Source organism: Camelina sativa, chromosome 6 (genome assembly GCF_030686135.1).
Source record: "Camelina sativa cultivar CO46 ecotype springtype chromosome 6, ASM3068613v1".
NCBI classification, from domain to species: Eukaryota; Viridiplantae; Streptophyta; class Magnoliopsida; order Brassicales; family Brassicaceae; genus Camelina; species Camelina sativa.
Window position 1 is genome coordinate 13,096,045 of NC_141885.1, and position 25,675 is coordinate 13,121,719.

General features: G+C 40.7%; 3 protein-coding genes across 3 annotated transcripts; all 3 read left to right on the top strand.

Annotated features, from left to right (window-relative positions):
* The first annotated feature begins 4,579 nt into the window (after positions 1-4,579).
* On the top strand, positions 4,580-6,234 carry LOC147942514 (uncharacterized). Its single transcript, XM_087456094.1, has 3 exons — positions 4,580-4,779; positions 4,863-5,133; positions 5,254-6,234. The coding sequence occupies exons 1-3, from the start codon at positions 4,580-4,582 to the stop codon at positions 6,232-6,234; spliced, it is 1,452 nt and encodes a 483-aa protein (XP_087312220.1).
* An 11,080-nt stretch (positions 6,235-17,314) lies between these two features.
* Positions 17,315-18,532, top strand: LOC104698858 (uncharacterized). Its single transcript, XM_010414246.1, has 3 exons — positions 17,315-17,539; positions 17,606-17,720; positions 17,781-18,532. Exons 1-3 carry the CDS (start codon positions 17,315-17,317, stop codon positions 18,530-18,532), a joined length of 1,092 nt encoding a protein of 363 aa, XP_010412548.1.
* Positions 18,533-18,597: 65 nt separating this feature from the next.
* LOC147942515 (uncharacterized) lies at positions 18,598-20,455 on the top strand. The gene is made up of 4 exons (XM_087456095.1): positions 18,598-19,206; positions 19,364-19,591; positions 19,902-20,189; positions 20,309-20,455. Exons 1-4 carry the CDS (start codon positions 18,598-18,600, stop codon positions 20,453-20,455), a joined length of 1,272 nt encoding a protein of 423 aa, XP_087312221.1.
* Positions 20,456-25,675: the final 5,220 nt, after the last annotated feature.

Consider the following 25,675-nt stretch of genomic DNA (forward strand, 5'->3'; position numbering starts at 1 on the left):
CGTCTGCAGAGTCGCACGACCAGCTGGTCAGCGATGTTACTCTCAAAAGGGGAGAAAGAGGTGATGATTAAGTCTATGGCGACGGCTGTCCCGACATTTGTGATGTCTTGTTACCGTCTGCCAAAGACAATCACATCTAAACTGACTAGTGCAGTGGCAAAATTCTGGTGGAGTACGAATGGCCAGACAGGGGGTATACATTGGATCGCATGGGAGAGGCTTTGCTGTAGCAAGCAGTTGGGTGGTTTGGGATTCAAGAGTGTTGACGATTTTAACACGTCTGTGCTGGCTAAGCAGTTGTGGAGACTGATAGATTATTCGGACACCCTGTTTGCCATGGTTTTTAAAATTAGGTATTATCGGAACTCAGATCCTATGGATCCAATACGATCTTATTCACCCTCGTATGGGTGGAGGAGTATTGTATCTGCTCGATCTCTGGTGAACAAAGGGCTTATTACACGGGTTGGCTCAGGGACCTCCATTTCTATATGGAGTGATCCCTGGGTTCCAGTTCAATTCCCGAGACCAGCCTTAAGTAACGGTCCTTTTAAGGACCCAACTCTCAAGTTACCTCATTTAATTGATCGTCAAACGAATTCTTGGCGAAAGGATCTGCTCACTCAGCATTTTGATCATGTGGATGTCGCTCTGATAGAGGCTATACCTCTAAGTAGTTTCTCAAAGAACGATTATTTAGGATGGCACTTTACTATAACTGGAAATTATACAGTAAAATCTGGGTATGAGACGGAACGTTTGGATGTCCAAGGTCCTTTTCGGGCATTGAGTTCTGGTTCAGCGACCACTCCCCTTCTTGCTAGGGTTTGGTAGGTACACTGTCCACCGAAATTACAGCATTTTATGTGGAAAGTGTTATCGGGTTGTATTTCGGTATTGGCTAACTTGTGTCGTCGAGGGGTGAGCTGCGATGTCGTTTGTACACGGTGCGAGATGGGGGAGGAGGATATAAATCATGCCATAGTATTGTGTCCGCCAGCCCGACAAGTTTGGGCTCTAGCTCATGTACTAGTGGGGTCACATCTCTTTCCGACGTAGTCTGTGTATGCTAATGTCGATCATTTTTGGATCCAAAAGGTCCGGGTTCACAGGTTCCAGCTTTTCCTTGGCTGATGTGGTATATTTGGAAAGTTCGGAATACACGCGTTTTCGAGAACTAAGTTGAACGCCCGAATGAGGTTGTCCGGGTGGCGGAAGGCGAGGCGTTGACCTGGCAGAAGGCTCAGGTGGATGTCGAGGGGGAGGAGATTCCCTCCACCTCTGTGCGTCCAACGGCTGGGCATCGAGGGTTTTTCTCGCTTCCTCCGGTGTTTATGGGATATAGATGTTATGTTGATAGCTCTTGGAAGGCAACTGATGTTTTTGCAGGTGCAGGATGGTATTGTACCTCGTCACAAGGATCGCCACCGGTGCTTGGAGCGACAAATTTCCGGCGAAGTTTATCCCCGTTACATGCTGAAGTTTAAGCCTTCATCTGGGCGATGTGATGCATGATTGGACATGACTTCCTGGATGTGGTTTTTCTTACAGACTGCTTAGACTTGGTGAAGATGGTTTCTTCCCCTAATGATTGACCAGCTTTTGAAACATACCTAGACGACATTCAGATGGACAAGGAGGAGTTTTCTTCCTTCTCTTTAATTTACGTTTCTCGCCAAGCTAATGTACGAGCAGATTCTTTAGCACGTCAAGCGCGTTTGTCTCTGCATCATGTTTTATTTGTAGACAATTTTCTTCCTAATTGGCTCGTTTGAGCTTATTCTTTTCTTAACAAAAAAAAAAAAAGCTTTTTTGTTAACTTCATATATAAACAGGCCTATCCTTAAAACCTCGCTACATGGTCACTGTCTCCTACGTCGCCTATTGTTTACTGTTGAATGGGTTCTACGTCAACCGAGATCGGATACCAATCTATTGGATATGGTTTCATTACATTTCACTGCTCAAGTATCCTTACGAGGCTGTCTTAATCAACGAGTTTCATGACTATTACGTTGTTTTGTTAAGGGAGTCCAAGTATTCGACGATACTATTCTCGGAGGTGTGTCTTATTCTAGGAAGATTAAGCTCCTTGAAACGATCTGAGTAGTTCTTTGAGAACGAAGATAACAGAGTCTGATTAGGACAGGGTCTGATTTACTCGCACAACAAGGTATTACTCAATTGAGCAAGTGGGATTGCTTGTGGATCACGTTAGCTTCAGGTCTTTTCTTTAGGATCTTGTTTTACTTCGCCTGCTGCTTCGCAGCAAATATAAGAGAGCGTGAAGGTATCATTCCCCCCCCCCCCCCCCCCCCCCCCCCCACAAACACTTGTGTGCTAGCTTCTCGTTGTTGTAAGATTGTTTTCAAGTTGCAGCTTTATGTAATCGTTTCATCTTAACCTTTCCGGAATATTTCAAAATAAACAACTGTTTTCTTCAAAATCCAAATTAGCATAATTACTTGAAATTAAACACATGTGAATGAATTTCAAGCATTTAAACACATAATAATATCAAAATTTCGACTCCTCAAAAAGAAAAATATTTCATTGATTTAGGATTACTCTCTTCTTTTTTTTTTTTTTTTTTTTTTTTTTTTTTTTCTTGTTTGTAACAAAAAATGCATTTGCTAATAAATAGAATACAAAAATAACGAAATAGAATGAGTCTACTGGAGATAGGCTTTCGGTGGTTTGGACCTTCGCCTTGGAATAGCCGAATAGGAGAGTGGTGTTTTACACATGTTTATAACTGCTGCTGTTGCTGTTGAACTCCACCGATTTAATTATAACTGCTGCCTATAAAATAAATTAGTTATTTTTTTCTATTATTAGTTACTTAAGGTTTTAAAAATGTTTTGTTAAAATGAAAATTTAAACTGTTCCGGTATTCATGTATAGAATTCATCATGATTATTATACTTGTGTTTGATTGTTATTATAATTCTATTTGCACATCGACTAATTTTATGTCTACATAATTTCTTCTATCAAAAAATATCTACCATATATGAAATGATCTTTGCATTGGCAAATAGTAAGTCCTTAATGCACAATGCACCATCACACCGAGGATTGAATCCCACCAACGGTTATATTCTACATGTATATAGTGTTCTCGTATTTTAGCACATTGGAGTTATTTAATATAAGTTTTTGTGTTTGTGTCGATAAGCTTAATAATTAGTGTCGTTTACCTAATAGTGGTTGGATCATATGATTTGTTTATTTCTTCTTACGCCACTGTTAGTGCGAGAATTGGCACCCTTGACATACCTGTCTAAACCATAAATCAAATCGGTTAACTAAACCCTGTAATTAAATCCTAAAATTAGAGTCCAACAAGATTTTACAGGCCCATTTCAAAAGCGTGAAGCCGACTTCCCATATCGCCCAGCGACAGACCTGGAAGGAAAGAGAAACTTTCCTAATCATAGTCCGATTTATTAGGAAAGTAGAAATATTTTGTAATCTATGAAAGCATATAAATAACAGGGTTTCTCCCCTTTGTAAGGCATCCAACAATTAATACTAAAACCCTAGTTCTTTCATTGTTCTTGAGCGAAAACCCTAACTTATTTCCCAAGAGATTTCAATTCTTCTTTGTTCTTAGCTTTGATCTGATTTCTTTAAGAGAGTATTTTATTGAATTTGGTTCTCCCTTCAAATAAATTCATTGTGAGAAACTCAGTTTCGACAATTGGCGCCGTCTGTGGGGACGCAAAGTTCTCAACTTACTTCTCTCTTAGATTCCTTTAAAACTTGTCAGACAAGAAAGACTATGTCTCCGGCGTCTAACAATGGTGTCGCCAACACGACCGTTCCTCAGCAGGGCAACCCAATCACTGGAGCCACCGGTCCGCAAGGTTTCACCAACACGACCGTTCCTCAGCAGGGTGACCCAATCACCAGAGCCACCGGTTCACAAGGTGTCACCACCGATCCATCCACCAATCCAGTCGCGCCTGCTCCGCGCGCCTATGTCTGATGCAACCTCAACACGTCGGAGAACCCAGCGGACGATTCAACATCACCCTCAAACGAGACAGAGGATCTCGCTTGAAGTTCCTATAAGCGGAACCGAGGGGCCTAACGGAGAACTGCCCGTCGATGGATCTAATGCTAGACAGACTTCGGCAGCACAAACCGTGCAGCCATCTCAGCTCGTCTCGATGGATGATCTCTGGATCTTATTCGGAACAATGTCCAAAGATCTCTTTCAGATGATCTTCGATATGAATCAACGGATAGAGGCAGTAGAACACCGCACACCCCCTCCGCCTCAGCAAAATACCATGCCGCAGCAACCGGTCCGCAGGAGCAGCCCGTTACGTCGACAGTTGTTCAACGAACCTCCACCCTCGGCCTACTGATCTCAGAACCAGTACGTACCTTCGGAGATGCAGCCCCATATCGGACAATCCTCCCAGGGCGATCCGATGTCGGACCCCCATCTTGAATTAGAACAAATTCACTCTAAAATTCGGGATATGGGGTCCCTCTTCCACCGCACTGTAAGCTTGGCTCCAGAAATCGATAAGATGTTCGAGGCCACGTAGCGGACCCCGTTCACCAAATGGATCCTGGAGATGGTCGTTCCAGTCGTAAAACTGAAGTTTTCGACCTACGAGGGACGAAGGATCGAGTACAATACATGACCTCATTCATGGCTACTGTGTCGAAAGCAAGATTCACCGAGAAAAAGAAGGACGCGGGTTATTGTCAGCTGTTCGTCGAGAGCCTGACGGGAAATGCACTTGGTTCTCTCGACTTCTGGCGAACTCGATCGACAACTTCGCTCAGCTCTCGACAGATTTTCTACGGAACTATCGAGTCTTCATCGAACGCTGTATTTCCAGTGCTGAGTTGTGGGAAACAGTCCAGGAACCCCGCGAGCCTTTGCGACAGTACCTGACCAGGTTCAAAGAGAAATATGCCAACGTGTCGGTCACCGAAGACGTCGCGATCGCCGCCTTAAAAAAGGGACTTATTCTCGGGTCACCCCTACAAGTGGACCTCAATATTTGGGAAGCTAAGGATTTAGACGACGCACTTCATCGGGGATCTCAGTTTGCATACGTCAAAGAGGAGGAGAAAAGGCGAGTTGCAAAAGCCCCCTCCATGCATCCAGTATCGACGAAGGAAAGAAATCGGGACAGCTAACAGGAACCCTGTAGGCATCACGATCCAAGGGAACCTAAGCGCAGTGTGGTCCATGCAATTTCTGAGGATGCCGATCATGATAAGTAGGCTCCGGACGTACGAGCAAAACTATATTGCGATTTCCATATGATCTTGGGTCACTCTACCGCCGAATGCAAACACCTGTCGAATTATTTATGTGATAAGTACTTCTCTGGCGAAATCCAGGCTGTCTATCAGCCAAAGGGCTTTCGTGGCGGAAAATGTAACCGAGGAGGGAGAGCTGGATGTCCATGTTCTGGCCGAAGACCAAAGAACAACACTCCCCCAACCGAGCCGTCAAACAACCGACAAAGTCCACCTCCCACCGAGCAGCCGAAAAACCGTGTGCCGGAGGGCGATTTACCCGGACTTCCAAAGCGTCGGAAGGGACAACGGCCCGAGCGTGCAAACTCCCCAGCTCGTGGCCGGATCACCATGATTATTGGACAAGTTGAAGACTGCAAGGACTCCGTCCGAGCTCTAAAAAAGTGGGCATGCCAAATTTGCAGCGTGCAAACGGAATCTGAAGACCAGCTACTCAGCAATCACCCCATCATGTTCACGGCCGAGGACGCCAAAGGCATTTACCACCCTCACAACGATCCTCTGGCCGTCGAAGTAGCAATGGGCGAGTTCGACGTGGAGAAAGTCTTGATTGATATTGGCAGAACGGTCAATGTCATCTTCTGGCAAACCTTGCAGAAAATGGGTGTGGCCCCGGAGCAAGTCAAACCCGAAACCAGAACCGTAACTGGTTACGACGGGATCGCCAAGATGTCTATGGGAGATGTGAAACTGCAGGTTCACGCCGGCGGAGTTACCCGCAAAACCAAGTTCATGGTCATTGATGCACCTACGATCTATAACGCTATCATGGGGTCGCCCTGGATCTACTCTATGCAGGCGATTCCCTCCACCTACCATCTCTGCGTCAAATTCCCAAATGCCACCGGGATCTACACGCTCTATGGCGACCAGAAGATGTATAGCAATTATAGAACGGGGATCACTTGGTCGATCCCCATAAACCGGAGCGTGACCGGCTAAAGTCACCAAGATGTCGGACCATTCAGGTCAACATCGACGACACATATCCTTCACGAACAGTCAGAATCGGAGCCGAACTCGAAGACCTCCTCAAGGCCGAGCTGATCGCCTTCCTGAAGTCAAGATATTTGACGTTCGCCTGGTCCACCAAAGATATGATCGGCATTGACCCCGTCGTCACTTGCCATAAGCTTAACATCGACCCCACATTCAAACCAATCCGGCAAAAGTGCAGACGTGTGGGCCCGGATCGGGCGAAGGCGGTACAGGATGAAGTCGAGCAACTCCTCAAAGCGGATCAAATAATGGAGGTCCAATACCCAGACTGGTTGGCAAACCCGATGGTGGTAAAGAAGAAGAACGACAAGTGGAGAGTCTGCGTCGACTTCACCGACCTCAACAAAGCTTGCCCAAAGGACTGTTTCCCCTTGCCGCATATAGATCAACTCGTAGAATCCACCGTGGGGAACCAACTGCTCTCCTTTATGGATGCTTTCTCCTGTTACAATCAGATCGCAATGAACCCCACAGATTGCGAGAAGACTGCATTTATAACCGATCGGGGCACCAATTGCTCTAAAGTAATGCCGTTCGGGTTGAAAAATGCGGGGGCAATTTACCAGCGATTGGTAAACCAGATGTTCGCTGACCTGCTAGGGCGAACCATGGAGGTCTACATCGACGACATATTGGTCAATTCCTTAATCGCGGAGCAGCATATAAAACACCTCGCTGAATGCTTTGACATTTTGGATAAGTTTCAAATGAAGCTGAATCCCACCAAGTGGACGTTCGGAGTAACCTCGGGCGAGTTCTATGGCCTTAAACAGGCTCCTCGGTATTGGTTCAAGAAGTTATCGGATACTCTTCTTTGGTTTGGTTTTGTGGAATCGTATGATGATTACTCTTTGTTCGTTTACTCTCATAAAGACATTGAGTTGCGTGTACTTGTCGATGTCGATGATCTTATCATTACCGGTAACCATGGCTACATGATTCAAAAGTTCAAAGAGTATCTCGGTCGTTGTTTATCTATGAAAGATTTGGGTAAACTTAAATATTTTCTTGGTATTGAAGTCAGTCATGGTACTGGGGGGATCTTCTTATCTCAACGAAAATACACATTGGATCTTCTTGCTGATAGTGGTACTACTGCTGTGCGTCCCGCTGTTACTCCACTTGAGCAAAATCACAAGCTTCCTCTCGACGATGGTCCACTTCTCACTGATCCTCAACCATTCACTCTTTCAGCCGAAGCTGAATATCGGTCAATGGCTTTTGCTTTAAATGAAATTATGTGGTTGCGCAAGCTGTTGACAGAATTGGGTGTCAAACAGTCTTCTCCAGCTCATCTCTATTGTGATAGTAAAGCGGCTCTTCACATTGCTTCTAATCCGGTCTTTTACGAACGAACCAAACATAGAAAGAACGATTGCATGTTGTTCGGGATGCGGTCCTCAACGGTACCCAGTCTACTCATCACGTCCGTACTAACGAGCAGTTAGCAGACATTTTTACCAAGGCTCTTGGCCGTTGTCAATTCGAATATATCATATCCAAGTTGGGCGTTTAGGATCTTCACGCTCTAACGTGAGGGGAGTGAGGGGGAGTATTGGATACTAAATCATATGTATAGTTGGGCTTGTTATGTATTAGTCACGTCTATGACGATTGTACAAACCCTAGTTGTATTGTGTATATAAATTGTTTCATAGCAGAATAATAAAACCAAGGCAGTTTGATAACCAATTCTACAACAACCCTCGATTAGCAAAGCTAATGGGCCTCATTAGGTTTGTAACCAAATATCAAAACAAATTGAGACATTAAATAGGTGTGGGGTGTTACAACAATATATAAGATCAACCTAGTAAAACTAACTAATATTATACCAGTTGAAGCTATCACGAGGACAACCAAGAGAACGGTGAAGCTGACGGAGTTGATGAGATTTTTTGCCATTTCTTTTCTTTTTTGCTTTGCCTTCGCTAAAACTTGTTCTTTTTGTTTTTCTTTTGGATAAACTTCAAACTTTGATGATTTGAATTCGTAAGTGTTGTCATCTATTTATAGTCAAAATATTGTAACTTTGTTATATTTGTTTAATCACTTCTCTCTTCTTTTTGATTTGCCAAGTTCATAGTGTCGCCACAATTATGCACTGCCATCTTTATTTTCCTCCTTTTAAAAGTATGCACTTGTCTTTAAAAAAGTCAACTTATGTTTGTATAACTTGATTTTTATGTTTTTTTTTCTTTAGTTTTAAATAAAATCTATTTAGTTGTTGTCATAGACATTGTAAGCATGATTCTTGGCATCTCTTTAATCCAAAAATGATAACGATTCGCCTTCATTAGTTCATTAATTAACTTTAGGGTTCAGCTACAACGCAAAAATCATGGCGACACTATCTCGTTAGGTTCTTTTGACTTTTTAGCATCTACTAACTACAATATAGGTGACAGTATTATTGTAATAACTTTCATATAAGCGAGCCAAATTAATTGATTTATTGTAGGCGTAATTTTCAAAATAATTGTCATTGTAGGCGTAATTTTCCTTAATTGTGGTTTTCGTTTTCCTCTATCATTATTAATAGAAAATTATCTCATTTGATTCTTATTAAAATAAAAATTAAATAGTTTAGAATTTTAATAGTCAAAAAGGTAAAACAGAACATTTATCTATTTTCTTAATTTGTGTGAAATAATCCAAAATGACAATTAATTTGATACGAAGGGAGTATGCGTTAACTATAATCTATTGCATGATTCGTGTAAAACATAATTAGATCATTTTAAAATTCTTTATTAAAAGTAAAAATGGATAATAAATCTTGAACTAATAATTTTTTTTATATAATTATTAATTTTAAAATAGAATAATTTCAGTTTTTCTCTCTAATTTGTTATGAACGTAAAAATATTAATTATTTTTTTAAAAAATATTAACTGAATACTAACTTCCTTTGATTGTTTGTTTTGCATCTCAGGTCCCTGTGCTTGAGACCTTGCATGAACACTAGATCGAGGAGACATCCAAATCTTCTTCTTGCTCTTGACAACATCGATCGGTTGCAAAGACCACGAGAAGCTCGTATTCAGTTAATATTAGGTGACTCATTAAAACCTTTCTCAATCACCTACCAAAAATATTAGCAGCAATGTAGTGATTGAGAAATTAATGCATTTGCAAATCACATTTGCTTGTTTAAAAATTCACTTCAATGCCCGTCATATATATCTTTCAATCTGTCCCGACCAATCTAAACCGAAATAAAAACCTGAGCATCTATAATCAAAACGTACAAAATGAACCAAACTACAAAACACATAGAATATAAGTAAAGAAGTCTGTTTACTACATAGACCCCAGAGATATTATGAGATGATAAAGACGAGGAAGTAATTAGATATGAGTAAGGGACAGTCATCTCTCTCCATCTGATGCCTATTTCTTTTTTTTTTTTTTTTTGACAGCAATTTTGATATTTTTTTTTCATTAATCTTAGACTTTCGGGTACATATAGTGTTTAAGAGATGCCAATAACAACATCAAAACGGGGAGAACAAACCCCGTGGAAACAGAAAAAAAAAAGAAATGAGAAGAGAATTAAGGGTAAAAGGAGCGAAACCAGAGCATGAGGAGGTCTTGGAACTTCTGAGACTGATTCCTAGCCAGACATGTGTTGCGGATCCTTCTATCCAACTTTGAGAAGAGAGCTTCGACCGGGGTAAGGATGCCTGTGAAGATTCGTGCGTTTCTCTCCTGCCAAAGAGTGTATACTACCGCTTGAGCAGCTAGTAGTTTGAGTGTATAATGTTTTTCATCATTGTTGGTGTAGCGGAGCCAGTTAAGGAAAGAATCCCAGGTTTGTTTCTTCACTATAGACTATAGTTACCTATTTCATCATGTTTCTACCTTGATGATTTCTTGCGTCAATATAGTAGCTAGCTGGATATCAAGTTGACAATATTTTTGCACTATAAAAATATATGAAAATTTGATTCTAAAAGTGTTTTCTTCTAGTTTCGACTATAAGATCCTTAACGTGATAACATGGTGCATGCTTTCTTTTAGTTCTTTTCTTTTTTATAGTGCCGTAATAATGTTCTATTATTTACACGCAAAATAAAGATCTAACCTTTCTTTGCATGATCTAGTTTTCGTCATTTATGAAAAATTCCGACTCTTTGAGATTCTCGATCAATTGATTGGTTCCAAATAGATGATAATTTTAGACTTTATATATGAATTCTTATTCAATCACCATACACACATGAAAACAAGGTTTGAAATTTGAAAGTACGTAACACATTTGTTACCAAAAAAAAAAAAAAAACAATCCAAACAAAACATCAAATTCAAATCACTAAACCGGAATACTCGCGATGGATTTGAATGTTTTGGGCTCCAAAAATTAAGCCCCATAAGAAAATACAAGAAAAAAAAAAAAAAAAAACACAAATCTCCCGTTATTACCGATTTTGCCGTTTTTCATTTCCTAGCTTGAACAGACAAACGAGAGAGAGAGAGAGATGTCTGTCTTTGAAGAAGATTCCTTCGTTATATACTCAATGATGTGTAGATCTGAATCTGTGTATTTTCAATTTTGAACCAAAGAAGGTATGGTTCGTTTAGTTAAACCATTCAGTCTCCATTGTTTTGGTTTTGAGATGTACATAAAGTGTGGAGCGAATGACGGTTTCTTTTTTTGTTCAAAAGATGTGTTTTCCAATTATAATTAAACCGGGTTCAATATAACTTGGTTTAGAGCAAACTTTGCTATCGCATCAGCTTCTCTGTTACAAGATCTGCGAATAAAAGAAAAACAAATTTTCTGAAATTTTGACGATAAGGTGAGGATGTCGTACTGCATCCCATGTATTTCCTAGATTGGAAATCCCGAATTGATGGCTTCTATTACTTGTTTAGAATCAGAAGCGATGTGGAGGTTTGTCATCCCTAGATCTGCAGCCGCCTGGATAACGTGAAGGATTGCCAAAGCTTCTGCTACCAGTGGCGATCGAACATTCATAGCGTGTGTAGATCCTTATGTGGTCGATAGTTGTTCTGTTGCAGTTCTCTAGTTGCAGATCGTTTGTCCTAAAATCAGGTTTAGGTTTCGGTGACTGGTTAAGTTGTAAACTCTAGCGGCATTGTAATGATGTTTGACGTGGACATATTTTATTTATTGAGCAATGCATTTGCAAATCTCATTTGCTTCTTGTTTGAAGTTTAAATCACCGAAGGCATTGCCTTAACGGATGATAAATAGTTTAAAGACATCATCAGTCAATAAATACCAAACTGAGAGTAAAAGAGAAACTTATACTTTATTCAGAGGGATAGATAAATATGTTTAAATACATTCATATGAACATGTTATACGGTGGCCTAATAAATCATATATATCATATATTCTCCCTAGACAGCGGTTCTTGCAAGAACCACATAATGGTCGAGAAGTATTACATTTGCGAAGAACTTGAGCCCTTGTAATGTCCGCGAACCAAAACTCTGTGTTTTTGGGGTGGGTGTCGATCGACACCCACGGTGGTGTCGGTCGACACCACTTATTTCTGGTTCGATCAGATTGATTTAATTGTCGATTTTGGTCGGTTTGGTTTAAGGAAAACCATTGGACTGAGATATTTAAGTGGGTTTTGACGCAAGAAGGGTTTTAGAAGTTTATTTTGTCGCCGCTTTGTTGTTTTTGAGAGAAAAGGGAGAAGAGCTTTGTTCTTGAGCTTTTGAGAAAGATTGGGAGATTCCTTGCTGTTTCTTGAGAGATCCAAGGCTAGGAAGGAGTTAGACGCTTGTTAGGAGGGTGGGATTCGTTGCCGTGGTTCAGAAACTTCCTGCAAAGAGGTGAGTGCATGAACATGGCTAAGCTAAACCCTTGATTTCCTTGTTCTTGCTTGTTTGTTGTTGTTTTGTGTGTTTTCTTGCTGGGGATTGGTTGCTACAGGTTCCTAAGGATGATTCCGGCATGGGTTTTGAGTATTGGACGATTTGGAAGAGGTTGGGAAACGACACTTGGCTGGTGTCGGTCGACACCTTCCTTCCAGCGAGATGATGTTTGTTTTCCTGGTTTGTGTGTTTTGTTTGTTGGTTGTTTGGAACATTGGAGTCACTGTTGCTTGTGTGTATAGCCTAGTAGATGGGAGGATTGCCCCACTGAGTATTTATCAAATATTCATGCATCTCAATTTGTGTTTGTGGTGCAGGTAAAGGGAAAGTGTGTTCGTGGAATCAAGGCAATGAAGAGGAGGATGTTCTAGGGACTCGATTGGTTGTTGTCTGGCGTTGTTAGGTTGCTAGAGTTAGATCTTTAGAACTTGCTAGGTTGTCGGTTTCTTGATTCCTGTTATTTGACATTGGAATGGTTATGTTTGGATATTGGTTATTATATTATGGAGTATTATTGGATATTGGTATTTGTTATTCCGCTGTTTTTTGTGATTGTGGTTAGGTGGCTAGTGGGTATGGGACCACTAGTTATAGTTTATTTATTATTATTATTATTTATTATTTAAAAAAAAACTGATCAAGTCGTTTCAGTTTGGTATCAGAGCCCGTACGGTTCTAGGTTTGGGTTCACTAGGTTTCTGGTGTTGATGTTGGGATTGCATGTCTTGATTGATTATGTGAGTTAGTAAATTGTGTGTGGCACGGAGTAAATTGGACGTGGGCATTGTCGTGGTCGTGGTCGGACGGGTTTCCGAGGCCAGCGAGTGTGTGGTCCAGAGTTCCACGAGGAGGTACGTCGTAGGATCGCAAGCGTATCAGGAGTGACCAGAGGGGGTTAGCCGGTGAGCGTGCCGGGGGTGCTGGGAACCCAAGTGTGGGGTTGCAGCAGGTGGAGCCCAGGGTCAAGAAGATCGCTTGGCGGATCTGTTAGCGTGTTGTGGGAGCGGTTACCAAGAGGGGTACCAGTGCAGACTCCAATTGTACCGCATGTGGTGGGGTGCAGCCGAGGGCTGCGGATGTTGAGGACTATCCATCTTTTATTAGGAGGATGGAGCAGTTGTAGATGACCGGTATGAGATTCTTCTCGAGAGGTATCAAGCCTAGAGGGGCAGATAGGTGTTCATATCCAGGTTGATATGAGAAGTTGAGTGGGTAGGTGTAACATTGCAACGTCATACTCGGACCACAGGAGGTACTTTTGGTCGGGAGATGTTTATAGTCGTTAAGGATTGTTGCTACTGAGGGGATGGTGATTCTCCTGAATACCGATAGCTCGAAGGGCTGGGTGCTCCGAGAGTGGCAGAGGGGATTATGTTCCCCTGAGAGGATGAGTAGTTCCCCTGATACCGAGATCTTGAGGATTGTGGTCCAAGAGTGAGACGGTATAACTCGAAGGCGCTAGTCTGAGAGTGAGATCGATATGGCTCGAAGGTTGCAACCTAAGGGTGGAGGAGTTGGGAGCAAGCAATGCCTAGGACGTGAGTATAAACAAACCGACTGAATGTAGACCTCGAGAGATTGAGGTTGGTTTAATCTCGGGTTTTGGATGTGTTGACTAATGGGTCAGGGTTTTACGACCAGAGCGGTTAAGAATGTGTGGCTGTTGCGCTACAATTGTGAGACCGGTGGTGCTGGAGTCCCGGGAAGGGGAGTTACAGCAGGTTTGAGCCGGGAAAGGCATGTTTGCCAGATACATAAGTTCACGAGAAGCCTTTATGGCAGGATAATCTAATCATTGCGACGATTTTGGTTTATGTTCATTAGAGATGGACATGGTTGCTAGATTCAAGGTTTTGGTAAGATTGTTAAGGGAAACAAGGCAAGTGGTTTGAGTTGGCGGCTTGCAAAGCATTCGATGCGATGAATCAGAATATGCGAACGTATGGTACTTGTTTGTTTTATTACGCTCGTATTGATGATTTGCTGTGGAGAATTGCTAAGCGGGAACCTCTAGAGGTTCTTGGATGGACAAGAGGTGTTGATATCCGGGTGGTGGTGAATTGATGTCAACATACTTGATTATTAGTCTAGTAGACCTGAGGAAGAAAAAAGAGGATTCTTACGTCTTATCACTTCACCGAGGGGAGCCTCAGTGTGGTGCGTCAAGTAGAAGGACGAGGTATGGGTTTAAGAGTTCGTGGCGATGCCGTTTGGGTTGAAAAATGCGCCAGCAGCGTTTATGAGGTTGATGAATAACGTGTTTCAGGAGTTCCTAGACGTGTTTGTCATCATCTTCATTGACGACATCCTGGTTTATTCTAAGAGTCCTAAGGAACATGCAATGCATTTGAGGGCAGTTCTGGAGAAGTTGCGGGAGCAAAAGTTGTTTACTAAGTGAAACTGGCTTTCTTTGTGGTGTATGAATGAATGATGTATGGAATGATGATGTATGGAATGAATAGAAGTCAGGGTGTTTCAATTCCCCTTATGCAGTTGCAGTATAAGAGGTGTCAATCCTATCTGAGTGATTGTGAACAATTAAGATGTGCATATGAGTCTAAGTCAAGCCAATTGTAAAGATTGTTTGTCACTAACAATCCTAAAATGAGATATGAAATTCAGAAAGTAAAAACAACTAGAACAAGATACTAAATGCAAACAGAACAGACAAATTAAAGCTATAATGAAACTAGAACAGAGATAGAAACTATGCTAATGAACTAATGCAAGAAAAGTAATGAACATGAAACTACGTGAATGCAATCGAAATGAAACAGGAATGAAACAAGACAATCACAAATCAAAACACAAGTTCTGGGGATGAACTCGAGCAGCACTCGACCGAGTGTAGGTCGAGTACGTGGTTGAGCTAGACTTAAACGTGAAAACAGAGCAACACAAGAAAAACAGAGCAATGCTAAAACTAATCAAACAACAAGCAAGCAATGATATTTAGACTAAGATTTCAATAAAAAAAAGAAGGCCTTGAGGAGGGATTCATGGGCTGAGCTAATCATTGTGGTTATCTAACTTGGTCAACAAATCTCAAGCAAACTTTGAGCTGATCTCTAGACATACTACTCTAATACATGTTTAATCCACTCTCATGGCAAGAAACAATCAAACCTATGCATTTCTAGACTTGTTCTCACAAAGAAAAGAATCTACACAAGCAGGCATTAAGCAATACATCTCAAACCAAACAAGACTTCTAATCTCTTAGCAAGCCTAATGGTAAGCTCTAGATCTAGCCTTATCTATGCTCCTTAGACATTGGTGTGATGCTAAGATGCTTGAAATCAAACCCTACCTTCTCAGATATAGGATCAGCATTAAGATCATCTAGCCTAGAAGAGATCTACAACAATCAAGCTTGACCAAATCAAACAAACCACAAGATCAACCCAGCCTAACCCATCCTCAAGGTCCTAAACAAACTACTCACAAGAACACATGGTGAAATATGTCAAAAACCCAGAAAATAATGAAACTTGCATCATTAGAAAGATGAAACAGAGATCTACAATATTGATGTAGGAATAAAACTCGAAATCTTAATACTTTGAAAGTTATGAAACAAACAAAATATAAGAATCTAGTCTTTCTCTCTCAAACAAGTACAAAATCTAAAATAAAAGAAAAGTGCAAAAGGAATAAAATCTAAAAAAGGTAAAAACTAGGTTTTAGACTCTCTAAAAAGCTGGACTCTTTGGTAGCTGCAGGTACAAGGGCTTTATATAGGAGATGAGGTGGAAGCCCTAAAAAATACAAAAAGTCAAAGTAGTCAACGGCTCGGTCAACTCGACCAGTGCTCGGTCGAGTGGCTGGTCGAGCTGGCTTCTCTCGTGCATTCTCCACTCGGTCGAGTCCTCCTCAGCACACGGTCGAGTGGTGGTCGAATGGTGCGGTCGAGTTGGACTCCGGACCTTGATTCTACAGCCTTAACTCTCTTGTTTTCTCCTCAGGATTGCTTCACTTCTCCTCAGCATTGCTTCCATGCTCCTTAAGCTCCAAAATCACCTGTTTATGCATGAAAAGATGCAAATGCAATGCAACTATACTCTAATGCATGATTAGTCCTAAAGCTACACAATAATGGCCTAAATTGATAGCAAAAGATGCAAAAGTTGTGAATAAACTAAGGGAAAACAAGGTAAAATATATGAACATCAACACCCCCAAACTTAGTCTTTGCTTGCCCTCAAGCAAATAATCAAGACAAAAGAAGGTAGGTGAGGTTTGAAAGTGGGATCTCAGCTCCTAAAGCTTGCAAATAGACTATCTAGAATCAATGTCCAAGTTACTAGTACTATGATGCAAGTTGAATGAGCTATACTTAAAGACTTTAGACAAGCATATCACAACCTTCACTGATTTGAGCCTTAGACATCCACATGCATTCAAATCAACCATTTCCTTTAACATTCATTAATCAAGAACATGAATCAATTCTATGCAATGCTTAAACTCATTTGGCTTGGCAGTAAAAGGTTTAGAGACAATGATGGTCTCTTTTTAGAGTAGGGCTTATCAATATCAAGGTTCTCTCATAAAAAATGGATTGAGCTTTAGAAGAATGCTAAAGGTAAGAACACTTAGACACATACAAGAACAAAACCTTGTCTACCCAAAGGCACCCAAAGTGTTTATCCTATCAATCTAAACCCAATTGATCCTAGTGCTACCCTTTAACTTCTTTTCTTCTTTTTCACCCTTTTCTCTTTTGGTTTTAAAGTCTTAGGAGAGGTTTCTTATTTGAGTCTGTGTACTATGTCACATGAGCCGTTAGGGCCCTTGACCGAAAAGATAAGTGCACTTTGGTGACATAGGTGGCCAAATCAATTCTTTTAAACCTCTCCGCATGTTCTTGAAAACGGGGTGTCACAATCTGGTTCTCAGGAGAAGTACAAGAAGGACCTCAGGAATGTTAATGAGAAGCTTGACCGCATTTTGCTTAGCTAACAGAAGAATATTCACTTCCTAGATAAGGAAGATCCTTTCCAATTTCTAGATGGGGAGGGTGAGCAGTCTGAAGAGATAAGCTACATTCAGACTCAAGGTGGATACAACAAGGGTTACAACCCATACAAGACAAACCCTAATTTTTCTTACAAAAGTAACAACATTTAACCCCTCATCTAACCCCTCAGGTGTTCCCTCCTCAACAATGACAACAAGGTCAACAAAAGCTTGTGTGTCTTATAACCTAGGCTATGTGCCCAAACAAAAATTTGAACAAAGCTATCAAGCTCCCTCAGGACCACCACCAGGATTCCAACTTCAACAAGTTCAGCCTGATCAAGCTCCAGACAAGGAAATGAAGACTATGCTACAACAACTTCTCCAAGGTCAGGCCACTGGTTCTCTGGAAACTGTCAAGAAGCTTACTGAGGTTAATCAGTGAATGGAAAGCTCTTACAATTATCTGAATATCAAGTTTGAAACACAAAATTTTAAGATGAAGTATATGGAAGGAAAAACTGCTTCTACTTCTGCACCAAAGCATGGCCAACTCCCAGGAAAAGCTGTTCAGAATCCCAAAAAGTTTGCTAATGCCATCACTTTGAGGAATGGTTAAACATTGCCTCCTAGAGAATGATTTATTAACGTCACTAAGGACATTGAGGGGTTAGATGAGGAGGATTTTATTCAAGATAAAGCTCAAATAAAGGATCCAATCAAGGTGATCAATGATCCAATTGAATCAGACAAGCAATCTGATCATCAAGCTATTAAGGAACCTGCTACTTCCAAGGACAAATCTGTGAGATGCATTCCTCCACCATACAAGCCACCTCTACCGTTTCCAGTGAGATTTAAGAAGCAGCTTTCTGAGAAGTATAAAACTCTTTTCGGAAAGCAAGATAAGGATATTGAATTGTGGATGTCATTGTTGGACGCCTTTCCACTTGTTCCTCACTACCATAAATTCCTCAAAGACTTGGTGATGGAGAGAACAAAGGAAGTTCAGGGTATGGTGTTACTAAGTCATGAGTGCAGTGTTATCATTCAGAAGAAGATTGTTCCCCATAAAGTCAAGGATCCTGGATTATTCAATCTACCTTGTTTGCTAGGTCCTCTATCCTTTGATAGATGTCTATGTGAACTTGGTACCTCTGTTAGTCTTATGCCACTCTCTATGGCTAAGCGATTGGGTTGTACAAGGTATAAAGCTAGCAACATATCCCTCATCCTTGTAGATAGAATTATGAGGCTCCCACACGGTTTGTTAGAAGACTTACCTGTCAGGATTAAAGTTGTAGAAGTGCCAACAGACTTTGTGGTATTGGAAATGGATGAGGAACCTAAGGACCCTTTGATCCTAGGGAAACCCTTTTTATCAACTACTAGAGCCATCATTGATTGGGCAAAGACTTCACCATGAAATTTGACATCAAGGACACCTTGAAGAAAACAACAATAGGAGGACAAGTCTTCTATATTGAAGAAATGGATCAGACGACTGATGAGTTGTTGGAAGAATTAGCTGAGAAATACCATCTTAAGACAGCTTTGACAGAGGATGGAGAAGATGGATTCTTGCATGAGGAAACAACTTGTTACAAGAATTTGCTCGATTCCCATAAAGAAAAAGGTGGACCAGAGGTGTTTGAGCAATTACCTAAGTCAGAAGGAGAGGTTTGTGCAGTAAAGGCAGAAACTTCAAAACACTCGAATGGGCACACGACTAAGCACCAAGCACCGACGTCACTGGACACCTTCACTGATGACTGGTCAGAACTGAAAGCTCCAAAAGTAGAATTTAAATCTTTCTCTTTTGGACTAAGGTACATTTTTCTAGGAACCAACTCTATTTACCCTGTCATAGTAAATGCTAGGTTAAGTGATGATGAATTGGAATTGCTAGTAAGTGAGCATAAGTATAGGAAGACTATAGGTTATTCATTAGATGATATCAAGGGAATATCACATAGTCCTTGCATGCATAGAATCAATCTTGAAAACGAATCTTATGTTAGTGTTGAACCCCAAAGAATACTAAATCTTAACTTGAACGAGGTAGTAAAGAAAGAAACCTTTAAACTACTTGATGTTCGAGTTAGCTATGCTTTCTCTGATAGTACTTAGGTATCTCCAGTGCATTGTGTGCCTAAGAAGGGAGGAATTACAGTAATCAAAAATGATGTTTATTGATTATAGAAAGTAGAATGTTGCATCTAGGAAAGATCATTTTCCTTTGCCTTTCATTGATCAGATGTTAGAAAGATTAGCTAATCATCCCTATTACAATTTCCTTGATGGGTATAGTGGATTTTTCCAAATCTCTAAAAAGACTACATTTACTTGTCCTTATGGCACTTTTGCCTATAGACTTATGTCATTTGGTTTGTGTAATGCTCCTCCTACCTTCCAAAGGTACATGACATCAATTTTCTCGGATTTAATTGAGGAGTCAGTGGAAATGTTCATGGACGACCTCTCTGTATACTTTTCCACTTTCTCCTCATGTCTGTTAAATTTATACAGTGTATTATGAAGATGTGAGGAGACTAACCTGGTACTCAATTAGGAGAAGTGCCACTTTATGGTGGAAGAAGGGATTGTCCTAGGACACAAGATATTAGCGAAGGGGATTAAGATTGACAAAAAAAAAGACTGAAGTCATGGTTCAGCTTCAACCGCCAAAGATAGTAAAGGACATAAAGAGTTTTCTTATACATGTTGAGTTTTACAGAAGATTCATCAAAGAGTTCTAAAAAATTGCAAGACCATTAACAAGGTTGTTATGCAAGGAGGTGGTGTTAGAATTTGATGATGCATGTCTTGAGGCATTCAGCAAAATTAAGGAGGCTTTGGTTTCAGCACTTACAGTACAAGCACCGAATTGGGATCATCCGTTTGAGATTATGTACGATGCTTTTGACTTCGCTGTTGGAGCTGTTCTAGGACAGAAAATTGACAAAAAACTTCACGTCATCTACTACGCAAGCCGCAGCTTGGATGAGACTCAAGGAAAGTATGCAACAGAGAAGGAACTTCTAGCAGTTGTATTTGCGTTTGAGAAATTTAGAAGCTACATGGTAGGTTCTAAGGTCACAATATACACGGATCATGCAGCCTTAAGACACATCTACTCAAACCTAGACTTTTAAGATGGATTCTTCTTATACAAGAGTTTGACATGGAGATTTTTGACAAGAAAGGAGTAGAAAACGGTGTTACAGATCGATTGTCTAGGATGAGGGTTGAAGATGTTGTCCCTATAGATGACTCAATGCCATATGAACAACTTCTAGTTGTTGGATTCTGTGAGGAGATGCATGATACAAAGGTTAACAATCGTTGATTCAAGTGTATGGTGAATGATGTAGAGAGTGCGCCATGGTATGCTGATTTTGTAAACTTCAAGGTCTGTGGTGAGGTTCCTGAAGACATGGATCCTTACAAGAAGAAAAAGTTTTTCAGAGAGGTTAACCATTATTTATGGGATGAGCCTTGTCTGTTCAAAAAAGGTTCTGATGGTTTGTTTAGAAGATGTATAACAGAAGGAGAAATGCAGGGAGTGCTTGAGCATTGCCACGGTTCCACATATGGAGGTCATTTTTGCCATGTTCAAGACAGCTCAAAAGGTTCTACAATCAGGTCTCTGGTGGCCGACTTTGTTCAAGGACGATCATAGTTTCATCACAAAATGTCATTGTTTCTAAAGGATGGGCAATGATGTGTGTAGAATTTCACTCCAAATCTTTTACCAGAAAAGACTACACAACGACTGAAAGTGCACAGTTAATCAGTGTAGTATTTTAGGATCGATCCCATAGAGAGTAATAACAAACAAAAATTGAATTAAAAGAGAAGAAACTATGGCTAAGACTAAAGAAGAGATTGGGGTTTTGGTTTTCCTAATAACTATTGCGAATAAATAAAAGTAAATAAAACTATAAGACTAAGGCGTTGGGCGTTTTGGGAGTCATCTCAGGGTTTTTATGGTTCTAAGCAATATTAAGTGTAAGATCTAACAAGTAAATACTAATTTTTGGTCTAGGTTCTCAACTACGAAACACTAATGAACTAACAAGCTATTCTCATAGAGTGAAAGTCTAAAGTCTTCAAACTCCGTTACTCAACTTTCGCAGGCAACGACGCATGTCAACCAGCTAGTTAAACAAGTTCGATACATTCACCAAACTTCGTAACTCAACTTACGCAGGTTACGAGCAAGGTTTCGGTATAACACTAGTTCAGAGAAGTAGGATAACGCGGTTAGCGCTCCCGTTCTCTAGATCAGTACTTGATGATCAATCCAAGCATAAGCATTAAGAGAAAAATATGGCCCAAAAGAATTCTATAATAAAACCGAAAATAAGATCTAACAAACTAATTGAAGCGAACCATGAATTCTCCTTGAATCACCCCATAAAACCCAACAAAGTAAACTACTCTCTCATGATGCAAAGAAACGACATTGATATTATAAAGTATAGCATCAAAAATGAATCAAATAACAAAAAGGGTTTCAAAGGAAACTTCTCTATTTGTCACAAAAGTAATTTTGTCCCAAAAGCAATGATAGTATGAAAGAAATAAGGAAGAGTAGAGATTTGGTGTCTTCGGCGATGGCTTCTAAGAGGAGGTGAGAGAGGACGAGCTTCGACGGTGGTAGAGGAGTCTCTGGTCGTCTCTAGGTCGGCTGCTGGTGGCGTGGATGAAGAACTTAGAGGCACAAAGGAAGAACACCCCAAAACCCTAGGTCTTAAGAGTATTTATAGGGTTTTGTTTAGGGTTAGGGTATTGTAAGGGTAGAAACGTTTTCTCTTGTTAAGTGCAGGAAAAGGGACGGCGTGAGAGGCTTTTGGACCGTGTAGGAGGCTTGGACTGGGCCGTGGTGAAGGTCGCTGGTCAGGCCTTGAATAAAAGACCATCGGCTGGTTGCTTCTCTTCACGTCAGTTTATAACACGTCTCGGTAAATCGGGGATAACTTCGGGATGAATGAATGGGTTGACTTGATTCTAGTTCGAGGAGAAAGATGACTCTTTCGGATTTCCATAGGCGCCAAGCACGTCAAAATGTCAGTTGTGGAAGGTCTTCAAAAGTGTCCCGTCCTGTAAAGTTCTGAATCTGTCCTGAAACATGTTTTCCTTGTCTTTTGGTCCTTTTTGCTATAAAACCTGTAAAACCTTCTTGAAATCTAAAATACTTGATAATAGACCTTTTATACCTGAAATAATGATGTTATCAACTCTCCCAGACTTAGCCTTTGTTTGTCCTCAAGCAAATAATCAGAATAAATCATGGAAAAGAGGTTTTGAAAAATGGGAATTCACTTATCTTTGGGGATATTTTCTTTGCACTCTTCTTCGCCTTGACATTAGGAACTTCCATTTGTAATCCACCATGATAGTCATCAACGCTCTTTGATCCCACAATTCTTTAGAGTCTCTAGAATCTCAATTGTCATCTCTTTAGATAAATTAAAGCAATAATAAAAAGTGAAATCTTACCAAGGGAAAATCGATCAAAGGCTTGCAGACTCTCTTCAAGCCAAGACTTTCTTCGTATGATTCATTTCCTCTCCATTTTCTCACTTCTTCTCTTTTTTTTTTTAATCAAAGATGTAGGCGAATAATGGGGTCATCGGTAATTGATCTAACCCTCGCTTCCAAGCTTTGTGTGATCATTTGACTCAAGAGTAGAATAATTAGGTCCCAGGTAATTTACATACCTCTCTAAACTTATCAAAATCATCTCATCTTTTATTCTCTTTTTTTTTTCTTTTTTTTTTATATTATTGAAGGGAAGAGAGAGGGGAACATACTTGTGAAGAAGTGCAATGTCTTGTGTGGCTTGAATGTAGAGATCTAGTCCAATGTATACCAATTCCCATGGCTTGAAAATTGAGTCCGGTTTAGGTCCTATAAAAATTAGAGAAAACGTTAGATCATCTGAATATCCATCGAATAGGGACTTGGGGGATTGTTGAGTTAGCTCACAGTCTTTCCAGACTTTGGTTCTGTTGTCAAGCATAATCTAAAGTCATAAGAGTGTTAATCCAAATCAAATAAACCGTTAGAATAAGAACATAATCCCCTGCTAGTTTTGACTCAATATAAAAAATGTGACTCGATAAAAATGTCAAAATTATTGATGTAAAAAGTGGAAAAAGGTCTCAAGTCAACAAAATAGAAAGTAGCATTAGTATAGGATGGAAAATCCTTCCCCCCAGACTTAAATCACACCGTCCTCGGTGGGAAAAAAGAAAGAGTTGAGGATTAAAAATCATAAGGAAAAGTATAGAGTTTAAGAACAATGTCACCTTGATAGAATGTGTTGTGTCGAATCTTAGACAGTTTATAGTTGCCCAAAAATTGTCTTAGAATTCGGCTGTGGAATGAAAATGTGGTGACTAACCGTTTGTACTTCCTTTGGTTGCTTGACATCGAGTATGAACTAGGCTAAGTTCATTCGAATTCTATTTTGTATATCTCTAAATGCATCCTCCTTGAAACAAAAACCTAAAACCATCAATAAAAATGAGAAAACAAAAATAATAAAAACATACCGAAATGAAAGAATGGTGATGGTAGGTGGTGAGAATGGTGGTGGTTTGGAGTAGTCTCGCGGTACACGGATGAATGGTCGCGGACATAAGCAGCAAGTACGGTGGGGTACGGTACGCGGTACGCAGGATATGGTACACGGTACGTGGGATGTGGGACATGGCATTTGCTATGGTCGGTATGGCTGGTGGGGAATCTCGGCATCAATCACTCAAGGATGGTGATGATCCTTCGCCTTCGGCTTGCATCGGTCAGGTTGAACATGGCCAGTCATTAGGTGGTGCTTGCCACTAGTCATAGTGTGCATTGCCAATCCATTGACTTCTTCTTCCTTATTTTTTTTGTTGTTTTTTTTTTTTATGAAAACGTGAAACTAAAATGCAAAAATATTAAAAGTAAAAGAAAATAAATCCTAAAAATAAAAGCTTACTAGACATGGGTTGCCTCCCAAGAAGCGCGCTTGTTTAATGTCGTTGGTTCGACGTTAGCTTGCTTTCTCAAGCAGGGTGAGGAGAGTCGGTTGTCCTTAGACAAGCTCTCTTGTATCTTTCTCCAATGTAGGCATCAGGTGGCTCTCTTGCATAATCTTCTTCTCTACATCTTCGAGTTGGTTGGTTAGCAGGTTGTTGGTACTTGTGGATGCAGAATGGTCGAACTGCTTCAGCTTGTCTATGTTAGGATCCATCGGCTCTTCATCTAATGAGTTGGTTGGCCATAGCTTCGGCTTAGAGATAGTCGGATATGACTTCTTCTTGTTGATGTTAGCAAAGGTTGTCCTCTTTGACTTGTGGTCGATGATAGCTCCAACAGTAGCTAGGAATGGTCTTCCTAAAATCAGAGGTCTCTCGGTCTTGTCTTCCATCTCTAAGATGTGAAAATCGGTAGGGACTATGCAGTCTCCTACTACAAGTTGTAGGTCTCGAACAAATCCGTTGGGAACCTTCTGTGATGAGTCTCCAAAGACTAAGCTGAGGTTGGATGGCGATATGTCTCGCAATCCTAGTGTATCGGCTACACTTCTTGACATAACATTAACATTAGTACCAGAATCACAAAGAGAGTTAGAGAATTCAATGCCTGTTATGGAGCATGAGCAAACAAAACGTCATGGGTCTTCAGCTTTAGGTAGTCTCCTTAAGGGGTAGTGGCTTGCGGTTTCTTCATCAAATGGACATGTCATACGAATAACATCTTCATAAGAGTCATAGAGTGGTACCATAGGCTTGGCGTCACGGTAAGGGAGGGCTGGTACGACTGAAATAGCATTGCAATATCCTTTAGGATTCTCTTCGGGTTTTCCCGGAAGTACACCAACTTGGCGTGGAACAGCATTAGCGGTTTGAGCGACTTGAGTTTCAAGCTTCTTGACATGGATAGAAATGCTTTCAAACTTCCCATTCAGTTCAGTATAGATGTTATCCATCTTTGAGTTGATCGACGTAGGCATTATCTTGAGAGGTAGGCGCTTGGGCTGGTCCGGTTTGGAAAGGCGGCTTGTTGTTGTTGAATTGGGCTCTCGTCTGAAAGTTATTGTTGTTGTTTCCACCGAAGTTTTTTCCTTGAAAGCGGTTAGCTTGCTGAGGATAGCTCTGATCTTGGGGATTCTCCACATTTGGGTTCCTATAAGAAAGGTTAGAAGTATTTCTAAAATTGTTGTTGAAGTTGTTGTTGTACCCTCGGTTTTGGTAGTATCCTTGAGCACCAACATAGTTGAATTCTTCTTCTTGGTCATAAGAATCGTCTTGGAAAGGCTCCATGTTTCCATTGTTAATAGTCTCACAAGAGTTGACTCCACGTTGTTGGTTCCTTAGAAGTTGGTTCATCATGTTCTTGAGGTCAGAAATCTCCTTAGCGTCGGAATTGCTAGAACGGATGGTTCTATCAAAATCGGTGCAAGTGTTGCTGCTACTTGCAGCAAGGTTGTCAATGAGAGCTCGTCCTTCTTGAACGGTCTTCGTAGTGAAATCTCCATTGCTGGCCGTGTCGAGTGATAGTTGATACTTAGGGT

Excerpts from the sequence above, each read along its gene's own strand:
- LOC147942514 (XM_087456094.1), top strand. The coding sequence starts at position 4,580 with ATGGATCCTGGAGATGGTCGTTCCAGTCGTAAAACTGAAGTTTTCGAC. Across the intron at positions 4,780-4,862 it reads CTTGGTTCTCTCGACTTCTG|TGCTGAGTTGTGGGAAACAG; the intron begins GCGAACTCGATC and ends CTGTATTTCCAG. Across the intron at positions 5,134-5,253 it reads AAGCCCCCTCCATGCATCCA|GCTCCGGACGTACGAGCAAA; the intron begins GTATCGACGAAG and ends CATGATAAGTAG.
- LOC104698858 (XM_010414246.1), top strand. The coding sequence starts at position 17,315 with ATGACAACAAGGTCAACAAAAGCTTGTGTGTCTTATAACCTAGGCTAT. Across the intron at positions 17,540-17,605 it reads CTGTCAAGAAGCTTACTGAG|ATGAAGTATATGGAAGGAAA; the intron begins GTTAATCAGTGA and ends CAAAATTTTAAG. Across the intron at positions 17,721-17,780 it reads TGCCATCACTTTGAGGAATG|ATGAGGAGGATTTTATTCAA; the intron begins GTTAAACATTGC and ends TTGAGGGGTTAG.
- LOC147942515 (XM_087456095.1), top strand. The coding sequence starts at position 18,598 with ATGGATCAGACGACTGATGAGTTGTTGGAAGAATTAGCTGAGAAATAC. Across the intron at positions 19,207-19,363 it reads TTAAACTACTTGATGTTCGA|ATGTTAGAAAGATTAGCTAA; the intron begins GTTAGCTATGCT and ends TTCATTGATCAG. Across the intron at positions 19,592-19,901 it reads TGTTCATGGACGACCTCTCT|GAGGTGGTGTTAGAATTTGA; the intron begins GTATACTTTTCC and ends TTGTTATGCAAG.